The 17,221-nt window shown below is 49.3% G+C and overlaps 1 protein-coding gene across 6 annotated transcripts in view; it reads right to left on the reverse strand.

Annotated features, from left to right (window-relative positions):
• LOC118019056 (leucine-rich repeat-containing protein 20) overlaps window positions 1-17,221 on the reverse strand; it is a 108,009-nt gene that overhangs the window by 42,751 nt on the left and 48,037 nt on the right. For 5 of the 6 annotated variants that reach the window (XM_035017906.1, XM_035017897.1, XM_035017892.1 and 2 more), the window contains one exon: window positions 2,264-2,413. In XM_035017906.1, coding sequence (XP_034873797.1) covers window positions 2,264-2,413 — 150 coding nt within the window. Of the gene's footprint in view, window positions 1-2,263; window positions 2,414-13,116; window positions 13,255-17,221 lie in introns of those variants that run through there. The other variant, XM_035017913.1, reaches the window with a different exon arrangement.

Here is a 17,221-nt window from a genome sequence, read left to right on the forward strand (position 1 = left end):
TCCTTCAATGGACCTCTGACGGGAAGGGTATTATGATAAACACATTTCCGTAGCGAAGGCACAAATGTGCAGGGCTCCACATGCATTTCTCTGGCATGTGTCACCGTGCCCCCTGGAGAGGGCCTACTTATCCATCCACCAAGGCACTGCCAAATGTCAAGTCCTTTGAAAGCCCTTGCTTTCCATACCCACCCGCTGCCCACGCCACTCGCAGGGAACATGAAGTTTCCTTCCCAGCGGCCTCAGCATGCCCTCCACACCAGCATCACAGGACTTGGTGCTGTGGACAAGTCCGTTCAGAGACCCTGGGCTGCTTGAGGGACGGACCTGGTCTACCAGTCTCTGTTCCTCCGCCTCCAGATAGACGTCTGGAATACGGCAGGTGCTCAAGGGAAAGCTGAATGAAGGAGAGCACAAATGAATGCTCGTGCTACCTGACTGCCCTTCCTGCAGCACCCACCATGCATTTTCGATCTTTCTACTCTCGTCTGGGAAGCAAACATGTCGAGGGGACCCATGGGCTACCGCAGGTGGCCTGGAAAGGCAGCCCTGGCCCGCGTGGTGGACGTGGGTGTGTGGCTCTGAGATGTTTGACAAGCCTCCTCTCCCTGACCTTCCTTTTCCATCCACGAAAGGCCATGGCAGAGACAGCTCTGATAGATTACGGGAGATTCTTCCAGCTGATGGCTCATGGGCTAAATCGACCATGCAAGAGTTTCATCGGCTTCCAGATTATATAAAAATTGATACAATCCCCATTAAACCCCTCTCCTAGCTTCTACTGAATAAAACAGAACACTCCTGTGGCGTATCTGGCTGAAGCTGAGCAGGGCACGTTTTAGTTTGCCACAGTCCCCACCAGTCTCACGCCCAGATGCTCTTCGCTCACATGCTAGTCTCTTAGGTATTCGCGTCTATAACCCGAGCCATGGCCTCAACCTCAGCACTTCAGCATGCCTGGAATAGGTTTTAAAAGACAATCACCAGGCCCATACTCAGACATTCTGACTCTACTGGTCTTGGGGTGGAGCTAAGGCAACTATGTTTGTAGAAAAGTGCCCCAGATGATTCTAATTTCCGCCAGGGCTGAGCGCTGTGGTCCATGGGCCCTGCTGGCTGTGAGGGCCCATCTCATCTGTGCAGAGAAGCAGCCACGAGAAAAGGACGGATGGGAAAATTAGCCTGGTTGAAAGTGCCCACGGTGCCCCGGGGAGCCAAGGGCTGCCCTAGGACCCCTCACCCCCCCGTGGTTTAGGCACCAATGCAGCAAGCCCTGTGAGCGTCACTCAGAAATGACTCTGCAGACCAATCCTTCCTCCTTGGCCCACGCGCTTGCAGCTAGCCGGTGGCCTTTCCAGGTCTGCCTGTAGCTTGCTTGTCCCTGGGCTGCGTTTGCCAATTCACGCCTCCCTCTCCACTCGGGGCTCTGCCCGATGCCCTCACCTCCCCTAGGATGCCAAAAATCGACCGTGTGAGCTATGTCTGTGCACGTCCCTCCTACTGCATCAGCATTTGACTTACTCATTTCTCTAAACAGGCCCTGAGACCTGTTTCATGCCCCTAGCAGATAGAATTCCAGAAGGCACGACTCGCCTCTCCTATTCCCCCTGTGCCCTCCCCAATTCTCCCACCCATGGCTCACTGAGCGGCAGGGGACTCTCTTGGAAGGGTAGAGGGGCTGCTCTATGGAGAGGGGACGGGCACTGTGGTGGCCACTGCATCTAGCTAGCCCAGCTGGAGAAGCCATTTCAAGAGAATCCACAGTGCCCACCTGCCTGTCACCTGCCTGTCACCTGCCCGTCGCCCAGCCAAGCACCTTTGTCCACTTGCTGTGTGTGCTCAGGACAGCAAACTCCAACCTCCCCAGTGCCTGTCACTCCTGACCCAAGCAAGCAGCGTGGGAAACCTGGGCCAGGGTGGTGGGGTAGGAAGGGGGCTTGTTCAAGCCTACTGAGAAATAACTCCTTGTGGGCCTCAGGACCCCACAAAGTCCTCCGGTCTGTTCTGAACAAGACAATCACCCCTGAACCCATACCCTTGACCATCAGTCGATCTGATTCACAACGAGCTAGAGGGAGGAGCAACAAGTAGAGACCTCCAGGCCGTAGAAAGGACACAGGTCCAGCCTTAGAGCCTCCCTCGGGAATGATTTCCCAAGTCTAGCTGACCCGACCCTGGCCCCAGTGGACACTGTCCACACAGGGCTGGCGCCTGAAGGCCGAGGGCTGGCCATGCCCTCCCAGCTGGGCTGAGCGGGGCCTACCTTGGAGCTGACAGAACGTGGTCATAAACTTGCTGGTGAGGGACTTGAGCTCATTGTTAGCCAGCGTGATGAGGTGGATCTGGTCGGTGACATTCCGCAGGACCTTGTAGATGCCAATGGGGAAGGAAACCAGCTTGCACTCAGCCAGATCTGCAGCCAGAGAACAGAGACAGAGCAGAGTTAGCCCCAGCTCCTTGGGGACTCGCCCCACACCGCATAGCCCCCGACCCTGCCTCTGCTCCCCACCTCCTTTCTCTCTCACCTGTCTCCCCTGTGCCAGGCTCGAAAGCCCGCCCTCCCTCTTCCGAGAGCCCTCATCACCATGGGTCACACCCGTCCCTCTCTCGCACCCTGAACCCGTGGCTTTGGGAGCTCAAGTACAGCAGGGGTGGCTGTGCCCGCTCAGGACAACGGGCACTCACGGCAGTGTCCTTGAGCCCCTGCTGAGTCCGCCCTCTGCAGTCACCGAAGACTCCACGGTGAGGCCGCCATCTCAACACTACTCTGTAACAGTCGCCTTGAAAAACAGGCTGTTCACACAGACTTCGTGGTCTGCCCTTCTTCCCAGCCCTGTCACTCCGAAGGCAAGCCTGCGTCAGAGGCAGCCGGGAGGCCGCCGTGGGGCACAGTCTGGCCGTTTCCCCAAAGGGTAAGCCTGGCATTACCCCATGACCCGGCAATTCCACTCGTAGGGGTACATCGGAGAGAACTGAAAACACACCACACGGGGGCCTTCACTGCCGCGTTACTCACAACACTACAACGTGCAAACTACCCACCCGTCCATCCGCAGACCGAGTGGATAAGCAAAATGTGGTATTATCCATCAAAAAGAATATTGTTTGGGGCCCCTGGGTGGCTCAGTCGGTTAAGTGTCTGCCTTCGGTTCAGGTTATGATCCCAGGGTCCTGGGATCGAGTCCCGAATCCGGCTCCTGCTCAGCGGGGAGCCTGCTTCTCCCTCTACCTGCCGCTCCCCCTGCTTGTGCTCTCTTTCTCTCTCTCTCTCTGACAGATAAATAAAAATCTTAAAAAAAAAAAAAGAATATTGTTGGCCATAAAAAGAAGCAAAGTACCAATACATGCTACAGTGTGTATAAACCTTGAAAACAGGATGCTCAGTGGCAGAAGCCAGTCCCAAATGTATTTTATGAGGCCATTGACATGAAATGTCCAGAGCAGGCGCATGTCTAGACATGGAAGGCAGGGTAGTGGTTGCCTAGGGCTGGGCAGCTCAGGGGTGGGGGCTCTAAAACTGGATGGTGATGATAGTTGCATGACTCTGGGAATATATTAAAACTGCTGAACTGTCCACTTGAAGTGGGTGAATTGTATGGTATGTGAGTTCTATCTGGAGAAAGCAATAGGACAGCACGGCCGCAATGAAGGCATGGAAGCTCAGAAACTAGGCTCTCCAGCTACGCTAAGTCACTTAAAGTCCCTGAGCCTCAGTTTCCTCATCTGCAGAACAGGGGTACTACTACCATCTACCGAGCAGAGCTGTCAGGAAAATTAAATATGAAAAGTATTAAATGTGCCTGGCAGGTGCACAGCGGGGATGGGGATGCTGTTTCTCTCCGCCTCTTCCACTTTACCCTCCCCTTCCCACTCTACCCAAATCCTCTCCATGCTTCAAGGCCAGCTCCCAACCCATCTCTTTGGAAATCTTCCTGGATCATCCCCATTATTGGGGGTCACCCTCCTCCAACCCCTGAACCCCAGGAGCACTAACCAACTCAGACAGCACTGTCCCATCTCTCTGCAAACCTGTCTTTTTCCCCAAAGAGGCCAGACTCCCCTGGGCCCCTAAGCCTTTAGAGATCACTCCAAAATAATTATGCAACATTCAATTAATATTCCTACATGCCAGTAATGATATATAGTTTTTACAGATCCCATTCTGAACAGCAACAGTAATGCAAAGTCTGTCGAAATAATCATAATTGAAGCCCTTCTCTCTCATCTGCCTCATAGAATTTCTACCCTTGCTCTAAGACCAGCTCAAATGTCACCTCCTCTAAAAGCCTTCTCTGACTGCTCTAGGCAGTTGGTTGCTCCAATCTCGGAGTCTCATAGAGTATGAATGAGAACCTCGTCATCCTGTACTGGGTTACCCTTGTTTTGTGTCTGTTTTCCCCCTGGACTGGGAAGACCTCCAGAGCACAGGGTCGGCAGTGCTCCAGAACACTCGGAGGGCAAAGTAGGGGTACTGGCGATCTCATGGAGCTGGTCTGAGAAAGAGGACAGATGGGGCAAGGGCAGAAGTCCAGAAAACTGAGAATCCACAGAGGTCTTCTATAGGGCATCCTATTAAGAAGTGTCTTGGGGCACCTGGGTGGCTCAGTTGGTTAAGCATCTGGCTCTTGATTTCGGCTCAGGTCCCAAAAATGGTCATGGTCTCGGGTCTTGAGGTGGAGCCCTGAGTGGGGCTCTGAGCTCAGTGGGGAGTCTGCTTGAGTGACTCTAGCCCTATCACTGTCCAATGTCAGGCGCTGGCTCTTACATCAGCCAGTAGGGCTGGCAGAAGAGGGTTCAAGGTCCTGCCAGGGAGGAACGAATCCCCAGAAGTGGGGCTTTCTCAGTAGAGGGAGATCAAGGGCTGGAAATGGACCAGCTCTGTAGGCTCAAAGTTTGGAGCAGGCTGGGGATTCTAGAAAGAGCAAACATTTCCAAACAATCATTCTCCTAGTACTTTGTGCCAGATGCGCAATGGGCTAGGGCTAGAAAGGAATCTTTGTTGTGGTTGTAAATCATAACAGCCCCTTTGGGTAAAAGCGACAGATCTCACTCAAGCTAGAAGCAACATCAAGGAAAACGTCAGAAGCTTTCCCTTGAAAGCAAAGAGCAAAATAAGGATGCCCTCCATCACCAGTATCTCTGAATATGATCTTGGAAGTTCTGGTCAAAGAAATAGAAAATATAAACACTGGAAACAGATAGAATGATTATCATGTGCATATGAAATGGCTGCAGAGCCTCAAAAATCTAAAGTAATCATCTGACAAACTATGCAAATTAAAAAGGTCTCAGCGAAGTGGCTAATCAAAATACATATGCAAAATTCAGTAATATTCCCATATGTCAGCAATAAAATATAATTTTTAAAGATCCTACTTCAAACGGCAATAATCATATAAAATATATAGAGATAAGCAGAATGGAAAATGTATCTGACCAATATTAAGAAAAGGAGAAAAAAGTTCACAAAGATGTCTTTGGAACTAGAGGGTATTATGCTAAGTGAAATAAGTCAGTTAGAGAAAGACAAATACCATATGATTTCACTCATATGCAGAATTTAAGAAACAAAACAGATGAACATAGGGGAAGGGAGGGAAAAATAAAATAAGATGAAAACAGAGAGGGAGGCAAACCATAAGAGACTCAACTATAGGAAACAAACTGAGCGTTGCGGGAGGGGAGGTGGGTGCAGGAGATGGGCTAAATGGGTGATGGGCATTAGTGACAGCATGTGATGGAATGAGCACTGGGTGTTATATGCAACTGATGAATCACTAAATTTTACCCCTGAAACTAATAATACACTACATGTCAACTAAATTGAATTTAAATAAATTTTAAAAAATTAAGAAATGCTAAAAAAAATAGATTTGTATGTGAAGATACAGAATATGCTCGTTAATCACAAATCAAAAGATTGAAATGATAGTGATCTGTTTCAGAAATCAGTTTATAGATTGTTTAATGTAATTCCTCCTGAAAATCCAGAAAGTTCTTTGTTCTTTTTTTTTTTTTAACTTTAAAACCCAAAACCATTTTTTGAAATGGCTTTAAATTTCAGCTAGGGAAGTAAGCAAGCAAGGCTCCCTAGAAGAGGAGAAGGTAGGGGGATAACCAATGTTTTAAGATTACAATAATTAAAACAGAGGGCAATAGGAAAAATAGATTATAGAAAGAAAATAGTCTGGAAAATGTGGTCTATAAATAACATGTCATAATTTTATAAACACGAAAGGAGGCCTCACAAATAAATTGGGGAGGGGAAAGGTTAATAACTGATATCAGAATAGCCAATTAACAATTCTGGGAAAACAAAAGAGACTCTTAATTAACCTAAGAATCAAAGTAAACTTAGGACGCCTGGGTAGTCTGGTTATGCATCAGATTCTTGATTTCAGTTCAGGTCATGATCTCAGGGTTGTGAGATCAAGCCCCCCGTCATGGAGCCTGCTTAAGATTCTCTCTCTCCTTCTCCATCTGACCTCCCCTCTTCCCTCTCTAATTAAAAAAAATAATAATAATAATCAAAGTAAATTCTAGACAGAATTACCCTTGAAATATTTTTGAAATCAAACAAAATCAGAAGTAAACAGACTTTAATATTTATACAACTTCTTAAGTGAAGATGACTTTCGAAACCTAGGAGCAATAACAGAATCACAAAGAACAGATCAATAGACCTGGATGTTTAAAAAAATAAGCCAACAGATTGTGAAAAGGATCTACAAATAGGATAAAGAGTTATCTTCAGGAGCGCCTGGCTGGCTCAGTCAGTGGAGCATGCTACTCTTGATCTCCGGGTCGTGAGGTCGAGCCCACGTTGGGTGTAGAGATTACTTAAATAAATAAATAAATACACTTAAAAATAAAGTTCTATTTGGGGCACGTGGGTGGCTCAGCTGGTCAAGCAACTGATTCCTGGTTTTGGCTCAGGTCGTGATTTCAGGATCATGAGATGGAGCCCCACGTCGGGCTCTGTGCTCAGCATGGAGTCTTCTTGAGATTCTCTCTTCCTCTCCCTCTGCCCCTCCCACTCATGCTCTCTCCCTTAAATTAATTAATTAACTCAAAAATCTGATTAAAAAGTTATCTTTATTATTTAAAATTCTCAATATAATTCAGTCAAAAAAATTAAGACCACCAGAGAGAGATGAGAAAAGAACATAAGATGTTCACAAGCAGAAAAATATCATTAGTAAACAAATACACACATGGCTCCTGATGTATTGCCAAACTGCTTTCCAGAGTACTTAAGCCAATTAACATACATTCTGTCCAATAGGTAAGAGGATCATTAAAAAAAGAAAATCTTTGCTAATATGATCAGGGGAAATGGCATCCCTTGCTTTTAATCAGCAAGTCTTTCAATAATGAGATGGATTATCATTCATGGATAATTAACCATTTTTATTTCTCTTGTGGCAAACTCCTGTTCACATCTCTTGCCGTTTTTCTATTTGGAGTTCTGGTATTTCTCCCCACCCTCTCCAGTGTTGGTAGACCTTCTTAAATAGTATTATCGACCTAAGTCTGTCCATTGTTTTTCTTGTTTAATAATTCAAGTTACAGCATTTTTTAAAGCAGAATAAAAAAAATTATATGCACCCTGTAATACACGTAAAACTAGGTAAAAAAGTACATATGCCTGGGAAAGAGGAAAATAATCACAGTGTCAAATAGTTATTACAAAGGATTGGAGCAATTTATTACTACTTACAGTCCCGATGTTTATTTTATATAAAATAGGCAAAGTACCACTACATATTTAAATAAAAATATTTCTCAAGCATATATAGTGATACTTCACTTTTAAAATAGAAAAGTTAATTTATCATAAAAACAGCTTTGATTGGAAAAAATAACCTGGTAAATTCAAGTATAAACCGAGGGCAGCCAGCTCCTCATCAATAAGAGAAATGAGAAAGACCCACAAAAGAAAGAAACTCTCTGTATTGAAGTGGAGCAAAAGCTTCAGGACTCAGGCACCAAGAATTAATTGTGCAGCGCACCCCACTCCCCACAAAGCAAGAGAAAGTGCTCACGATGTTGGCAGAAGAGACGTAAAGCCATAAGGCCATTCAGGTTATTTCCAAGCGTCCTCAGAACAGCTGTCTTCCCTGAGTACATCAGCCCAGAAACACCCAGCCTGCAACCTCCTTCCTGCCACCTGGGCCACCCACGCACCATCCCAACCATACACTCTCCCCTTTTCCAGTCTCCAATTCAAGCAACGCAGGCCTCTGCAGCCTCATTTGGCCAACGGACCTAAGTCACAGAAGCATACGGACACCCCCATCCGAGGGTGCTGAGGGTCTGGAATGTATTCACGCGTGCTGCTCTTGTTTATTCTCCATAATAGCCCTACTGTGTGCCAGGCACCTTTCCCCACTGTGCCTAGTGACTTCCCTAGGATTTTTTTTTGTTCTTAGGGATGCCATCTGTTCTACCCACTCTTTGACCCCAGAATCGCCTCCCAGAGGCTGGCGTGCATGTCGGAGGGGTACAGCACCCCACCGATGGCAAAGGGCTCTGCTGGGACATGATGCAAATGCGCCCCGTCCCGGCCACATCACTAGCCACTAACGCTGCACGGGGACTCCAATTCCTGTTGAGAGGACAGGTCCATGATCTCAGGAACAGTTCTCCACAGTCCCCGGGACAAGAATATGGAGATCCAGGTACTCAGACATGCGGGAACAGGTCTCAAACCTGCTCAGTCTTCTCCCCACCTGTGCACAAGGAGTGATCTATCTCATGCTCGTTCCTTGGGGGACGGCGATAATAATAGCCATAAATAGTACTACTTACTATTTCACATGTGCTAGGTTGTCAGAACTATCCTCTCTGTATGAATGAGGAAACTGCAATGGAGTGACGTGCCCAAGGTCATACAGCTAAAAGAAGGGGAGTAAGATTGAGATGGTTAAGCTGTTCAGGAAGCCACGGGTCCTAACCATTCTACGATCCTGCCCCCTTAAGAAGTACTTAGGTACCTGTCCCTGGGCCGAGCCAGAGAAAGGGGAGTCTATGCAGAGCATCTCAAAGGGAAACAGGGCCTTGGCCAAAAAGTCCTGTAGGTTTTTCTAGTTCAGGGCACGTGATTCTGGGGACAGAGGCCAGTCCCCTTTTGTTCTCAGGAAATTCTTCTCAGATCTAATTCAAAGCACGGGTATCATCTATACCCGCTACACCTGTCTGCAGTAGAGAAAAGCCTCCTAAGCTGAGCCAAGTTCCATGCTGGGCCCTGGCGCTTACGGGAGCACGTAGCACTCCTTACAGAGGACACAGCTAGGATATGGCTGGGGCCAGGTCTCACTAACGGAGGGGGTACCCTGCCCAGGGAAGAGAAGACCCAGACTGGAGACAGGTGAGTCATCCTCAAGAAGTCATGGGATGTCATCAAGAAGAGGGTCCCATTCTTTATGGAACAGCTGACGGTACAGGGAATAGTTCACCCGCCATAAAGGAAAAGGCTCCCCTGTGAGGAAGTGAGGACCACATCAGGGGGGTATGACCAAGCAGTCACCACCCAGAGGATGCATGAACCACATAGAGGCCAGGGGATCTCAAAGGTCTCACTCAACTCAACAAAACAAACATAGCTAACGTTGCTGAGTATTCACTATGTGCCAGGCACGGTAATAGGCACTTTTTATATATTAACTCATTAAATTCCCATAACCACCACGAGTTACCCTCACAGGTGGAAAGTGAGGCCCGTGTTGATAGGTAAATTGTCCAAGGGCATTTTGGCAAGATGACGAAGGACAAAGAATCTGAATGCAAAGATTCCAGCAGGGTGACCAGCTTGTCCTGGTTTGCTCGGAACGTTCCCAATTTTGGCACTGAAAGTCCTGCGTCCTGGGGGACCGCTCCTCAGTCCTAGGCAATTCCGGAGAGTTGGTCACCCTCGATTCAGGCTAGATGCTGATGGATGAGAGATTACTAGAGTCAGAGGAGAGGGAAGGCAGCGCAGATGTGGGCCAAGCCACAAGCAAAGGCCCAGAGGACTTGCATTGCTCCGGGACACCCCCTTTGAGACCTGCCACGTCCTACAATTTCCTAGAGCCCTGCCCTTGCTCAGCAAGTCCTCAGTGAGGAAGGCTCTAGCATGGGAACATTTCATGCGAGTGGATGCTGCATGCAAGCCCAAAAACCCCAAGGGGGACTCAGGGGTACTAACAACAGGGGACAATAGCAGCATCTGGACAGCAGCTGGATTCAAGCAGGACTCTCCAGTGCCCTCCCCCGCCACTGATATCTGAGCTGCAGCAGAGAACAGAGAAGCTTGCGGGAAGGCACTGTAATAAACACAAAGCAAGATTATTCTCATAATTATAATTATTATTGCAAAAGGCCAAACTGCATCTCCCTAAGCCTCTAATTATGATAGTGCTTTGTGTTAATAAAGTAGCTTTTATTCACAATGCACAGGTCTTTCATTAAGGGTTATCTTGTTAAGCCTAATGAATGCCTAATGAAAAGTCACTGGTGGGCAGAACCAGGGCAAAACAAGCAAAATCGGAGAAGTAAACAAAACAGACTGCAGGGAGTCAGGAGGGCTGGGTCAAACTTGTGTTGTTTCTCAGAAACACAGAATTGTGCCCCCGGGTCAGTCCCTGCCGAGAGCCAGGACTGGTGACAGGGTCTAGTATGGGGGAGGCAGAGAGTGTGGCAGAGCCCCTGCTGACCCAGTTACAGCCCCAAAGGAGAAAGTGTCGGGGACTCAAGCTGGTGTGCCCAGGGGCTCCGAGGCCTGGCCAAGAAGCAGGACTCCCAAGGCTGTGGGAGTGTGACCTGAGCCCGCCCACAATGTCTTGTTTCCACATCAACTTTTTTTCCACATAATCTCAGAGTTAGGAGACTGGAGTCCATTTAGCCCATGTTATCCAAACTTCCCAGTAAGAATCATGTGGAGAGGTGAATCCTAGGCCCCCACGCCTGAAATTCTGCTCCAGTGCATCTGCAATGACCACCGGGGAATTTGTGTTTTTTTGTTTGTTTGTTTGTTTAAAGATTTTTTATTTATTTATTTGAGAGAGAGAATGAGAGACAGAGAGCACGAGAGGGGAGAGGGTCAGAGGGAGAAGCAGACCCCCCGCTGAGCAGGGAGCCCGACGTGGGACTCGATCCCGGGACTCCAGGATCATGACCTGAGCCGAAGGCAGTCGCTTAACCAACTGAGCCACCCAGGCACCCGGAATTTGTGTTTTTAATAAATATTCCCAGGTGATTCTTAGCAATAAGCAAACTTGGGAAACACTATGTAGCCTCCAATCTCAGACCTGAAATTCTTTTTTTTTTTTTTTTAAGATTTTTTTATTTATTCATTTGACAGAGACACAGTGAGAGAGGGAACACAAGCAGAGGGAGGGGGAGAGGGAGAAGCGGGGCTCGATCCCAGGATCCTGGGATCATGACCTGAGCTGAATGCAGATGCTTAATGACTGAGCCACACAGGCGCCCAGACCTGAAATTCTTTTAATGTCTCCACCAGAGGGCGTAAAGTTCTTGAATACCTCCGGTGATGGGGAGCTCATCCTCCTTTCTACAGAATGGTTTTAACTGTTATAGAGTTCTTTCATGAACTACATGATAACTGCTACTCTGCCCTCTTGGATCACACATAGTATATCTGCCCTGGCACGGCAATCTTTTACATCAGTGAGGATGAGGGACATTATAAGCTTTTCTCCAGACAAAAATACCCCAGAAACCTTTAATCCCCCTGGTTTTAGATGCTCCTTCTGGAGAGTCAGGACCGGCCCAACTCAGAGCCTGCTCCAGCCAGAACTTACTCTTGCTCAGGCTTTCAGTCTGTGACACACGGCCACAGCCACTATTCGTGGATGCCAGCTGTGTGCAGGAAACTGCGCTTGGGGCTTCAGACTCACGATTTCACCTCCTCCTCACAACCACCCTGTGAGGCCAGTCCTCTGCTTACCTCCACTTAGCAAAGGAGGAAACGGAGTCACAGAGAAGTGAAAGGATGTGGACTGTTCAAGGTCACGTGACTTACCCAAGGTCACCCAGTTACTGAAATAGTAATTCACATTTATAAAGTGCTCCCGGTGAGCAAGTCACTGATTGTCCCATGAGCCCTTAATCCGCACACACCACAGCCCCATGGATGGGTGCTGTCATCGCCGTCCCTGTTGCTGGAGGCGCTGCGAGCAGAGCTGGCCTTCAGCGCGCCCCTAATGCTACGTGCACCATCTCCCTGGCATGGCCAACGCGCACACGGCACAGAAGGCTGCTCTGGGATGCAGCAGAGGCCATTTCCACGAGCAGGCCCGTCTTCCAAGGGGCGACGGATGCCCGCGGACCCTGGTACGTCAACAGCAGCTACCAGGGAGCTGTACTAAGGGGACTTAGAATTGAAAGAGCTGGTGGAAGAATTATCTGGATGGGTCACCTCCCGACTGTGGGACCTCGGGCAGGCCGCTGTGGTTCCGATTTGCATCTGATTTGCATCTCAGTCAAATGCCAGGGTTGGAACTTATGGTCCCTGAGGCCCTCCTGGCTGCCGCTGTGGACTCTAGCTGGTGGTTCTCAGACGTGGCCACACTGGAATCACAGACTCCTGATTTCTGAGTCTCGCTCCCAGAGACTCTGACTTAATTAGCGGGAGCTGGGGCTTGGGGATCAGGGGGTTCCAAAGGTCTCCTGGTGCTTCTGCTCTGCAGCCACGGTGGGGACGTCTGCTTCTCGAACCACAATATGCACACAGACGACTGGGGATCCTGCTAAGGCAAGGCTTCTGATGCTGCAGGTCCGGGGTGGGGCCTGAGATTCTGCATTTCTACCAGGCAGGTCCCAGGACCACGCTCAGGAGCAAGGGCCAGGCCAACACAGTGGTTCTCAAAGTGGCAACCCTGGACCTACCGCATCAGCGTCAGCCCAGAACTTGTTAGAAATGCACATTCTCAGGCCCCAGCCCGGACCTGTAGAATCAGAAGCTTGGGGAGTGGGTCCCAGCCATCTGTGTTTTAACAAGCACCTCTGATGGGCACCCATGTTCAGGAGTCACGGCACAGAGGGACTGGGACTCCCACCAGCTGTGGCTACTTGGCCCTAAAGACAATAATGGTGATGGTAATGACGGTGACTCACATTTACTGAGGGCTGGCTGGTCCAGGCCTGTGGAGGGGACTTAGTTTTGCCCTGCGCGATTCCTGTTTCCCCTCAGGCCAGGCTATTTCAAAATAGAGCCACTGTCTTCCAATCTTCTCTCTGGCTGGTTCGTGGTTCTGGCTCTGCAAGAGGCACAGGCGACCCTCAGTGTTTACGCCATGGTGGGCGAGGCTCAGGAGGCCCCCATTCTCATCCCGGCCCCTCTGCTATCAGCCACGGAGTCTCAGGGAAACACCCTCCCCAAGGGCCGTGTCTCCTCTTCTGTAAAATGAGGGTTGGAACCATGGGATTTGGGGCGTCTCAACCAGGCCGGACATTCTGTGACTTCATGATTTTACTAAACAAAGGCTCTTTGGCCAATGCTCCTGTCAAAGGAGGGAGGCTGCAAGCTGCAGTCAAATGTTTCTGAGCTGTGTGCCTTAGAACGTGCTAGAACGTGTACTGTTGTGGGGAGATCAGAGGCTTGCTGAAGTTGGCGACCCATGCCCATGAATATAGAGCTGGGATTAGAACCCAGAGTAACCCAATTCCGAAGCCCATGGTCTTTCCATGACATCGGTCCACACTACGCTATGCTCACTCTTCTTACCATGGTCAGAAAAGAGTCCTAGAAACAAAAAGGAATATAATAATAGCTTACCCTTATCTGGTACTTCCTTTGTACCATATGTACCTATGTGCCTGTGCCTGAGACTTTTCTAAGCACCTGACACACTTTGTCTAATTTAACAACCCATGAGATAGGTATTATTGTGTTCGTCCCCGTTTTATCATCGTGGAAACTGAGGCACGGTGCACAAAAAGAAGAGCTGTGACTCAGACCCAGCTCTCCTCCCCTGACAGAGCTCAGTTTAACAGAATAAGACATGGGACTGTGTGAGGGCTTTGGAGCAGAGGTCTTGTGCAGCATGGGGCTCCCATTCAGGAGGCTGATGGAGAGAAAAGAGATTTTTCTGGAGTGTGAAAATGAAAACTTAGACCAGCACCTGCACCCCTTCCAGAAGATCCAAATTCCCAGGGCCTCCAGGTATGCTCAGGAGCTACGGATGGGGGCTGGCATCCTGGAAGGAGACGCAAGCCCGTAGACAGCTGGGCCTCCGGGACTCAGCAGCCAATCTCTGAAATGCCACCTGGTTTCCAAAGCTGGGAGGTGCGGGACGCCAAGAGAAAGCAAAATGCACCAGTCATCAAGGACTAGCCCCGACGCCCCACCTTGCACAATTCACCAGGATTTTAACAGAGTTACTTGTGCCCAGTGTTTACTGAGCTAACTAGCTCTAGAAGGTTTAAGACAAAATGGAAAAGCCTGGCACTACTCTCTCTTCACAAGTCCCCCTCCTCACAGATAACTACTTCCAGGTCTTTTCAGGGATTTTGCTGGCGTTTAACTCCCGCTCTCTAGAGCAGCCTTTCCTAGTCCTTCCCTGTGTCATGCCACCTGGAGAGAAACGGTCACAGGAGGAGGAGCTCACTGCGGACCGCAGAAGTCCAGAAAGTTCCTCCACAGTAGCATTTATACTGGGCCCTGGCCGGCAAGTAGAGAAGGGTAGAAAGGCACTTCAGGAGAAGGGGCAGATGGGCATGGCGTCTTCTGGGAATGTGGGGAGACCATTTAACTTGAATGTGGCTGTGGGTTTGGGAGAGTTGTTTCTTTCACTTCCTGCTTTATAGATCTCTGTATTGTGTGATATTTTTGTAACAAGCACTCATTACTTCTTACTAATATCCTCAATTTAAAGAGAGTCATAGGGCGCCTGTGTGGCTCAGTTGGTTAAGCGACTGCCTTTGGCTCAGGTCATGATCCTGGAGTCCCTGGATCGAGTCCCGCATGGGGCTCCCTGCTCGGCGGGGAGTCTGCTTCTCCCTCTGACCCTCCTCCCTCTCATGCTCTCTGTCTCTCATTCTCTGTCTCAAATAAATAAATAAAAAAAATCTTAAAAAAAAAAAAATAAATAAAGAGAGTCATATCCTTAGCATCCAGCTACCCACGGGAACATTTTCCCTCAAGTGCTAAGAATGCTGGGTCAGTGGAGATCGTCTTGATGCGGACAAGGGGGCTGGGGCTAAAATCCCGTCAGGGCCAAGCTCAGAGGGGCTACGGCAGAGCCCGGCCGACAGCCTGTGACAGATGCCGCACAGACGGGAATCCGGATCTCAGAGGTGCTTCCTCACTGACTACTGCAGGAGTCCCAGCCTCTCTGGGAAACGACATGATTGCAGGGTGTCTGCCTCAGAGAACAAAACTGAACTTCTCTGGTCCCCCGGCCGGTGGCCATCATACCCAACGGTCAGAACACACGAGAGCCACACGAGAGCCAGAGACCTAAAAAGGAAGAGGGTGGCGGCGGCGGGGCCTGAGAGCTCACTCTTCCTCAGGATCCAGACCGAGGCTTTCCTTGTGCCAGGGCTTTTCTGCGATGAGGTCTGAGGCAAGTTACTTAACCCCAGCCTCAGTTTCCCCTTTAATAAAATGGGAACAAGAATTCATGCCAACACCTGTAGGTACACATCCATAGTAGCACTATTCACAAAAGCCAGAAAATAGAAATCGCTCAACCGTCTGTCAGTGGAGGAACAAACAAAATGCGCTATCTCCATACAATGGAACACCACGGGGCCACGGCAAGGCATGAAGTGCTGACACAACATGGAGGAACCTCAGGAACAGTGTGCCGAGTGAGAGAAGCCAGTCACAAAAGGCCACATACTATGTAATTCCCCTGCCTGAACATGTCTAGAATACGCAAATCCACAGAGACAGAAAGGAGACTGCCAGGGGCTGGGGGAGATGGGAAAAATAGGGAATGACAGCTTAATGGGACAGGGTTTCTTTTGGGGGTGATGAAAATGTTCTTAAATGGATTGTGGTGAGGGCTACACAGCCCCATGGATACGGTAAAAACCATGGGATGTTGTACTTCAACATGGAGAATTTTAAGGATAGGAATTATTCCTCAATTAAAAAAAAAAAAAAGAGACCAAGATGATCCAACTAACTAACAGGGTTGTTCTGGGCTTGAAATAAAACGTCCTTTAGGAGCTTGGCGCGGAGGGTGGCGGACGGGGTCACTCGGGGGATAGGAGATGCAGCTGTGGGAATGCAAAGACATTGTTTCCAGGTGAGAATTCATTTACAAGGCTGAGCTCCAGCTCCCGGGCTGGCTGAGGGAGGAAGAGGACCCCTGGCAGTCACCCCCTTCACAGCCTCATCGCAAGGAGACCGCTGTGCGTGCTACCGTAGGATCTGGGACTTGCCGAGTGCCGGCGTCTTCCTGGCAAGCCAGCCAATCCACAAACACCTATCTGATTAGAATCATAAGTAAATAAATCCCACGCAGAATACCACCAAATGACACACAGTCAACATCTGAGATAATAAATTATTTTAATTTAATAGATGACTCATCGCTAACATGTTGGGACAAAGGGGAATAGAACTGACACAGCAGCTGTAATGATGAGGGCAGTGAGGCCTCCAGCACCTCTGGAGCAACCAGCGCTGGTCCAGGCAGAGGCCACACGCTGGGACAGGCCCTGAAGTCTTCTACGAAGACAACAGCCACCAACACTGACGGAACATCTTCTCTAGATAATCCTGAGAACCACCCCTGAGGGAGGGCATGATTACGAGTCTCCTCTGGCAGATAAGGAAACAAAGGCTCAGAGAGGTTAAGAATTTGTTCAAGGTCACACAGTAAGTGAAGATGGGGCGGAGCTTGACTTCCTCTGAGGATGCTGCCCTGCAGAGTAGGGTCTGGAGACCTGGATTCTGATATGCTGCTGTTCTTAACTCAAGCGACCTTGGGCAGGTCACTCTTGAACCTTAAGCTCCTCGAGTGGGACACACACACTGGTGACCACAGACCAGACTTCTCAAAACAGAATGTACCGGGGCGCCTGGGGGGCTCGGTCGTTAAGCGCCTGCCTTCGGCTCAGGTCATGATCCCAGGGTTCTGGGATCGAGCCCCCACATCGGGCTCCCTGCTCTGCCGGGAGCCTACTTTTCCCTCTCCCACTCCCCCTGCTTGTGTTCCCGGGAGCCTGCTTCTCTCTCTCCCACTCCCCCTGCTTGTGTTCCCGGGAG

This window comes from Mirounga leonina, unplaced genomic scaffold, assembly GCF_011800145.1.
Source record: "Mirounga leonina isolate KUSES-001 unplaced genomic scaffold, KU_Mleo_1.0 Mir_107, whole genome shotgun sequence".
Taxonomy (NCBI): domain Eukaryota; kingdom Metazoa; phylum Chordata; class Mammalia; order Carnivora; family Phocidae; genus Mirounga; species Mirounga leonina.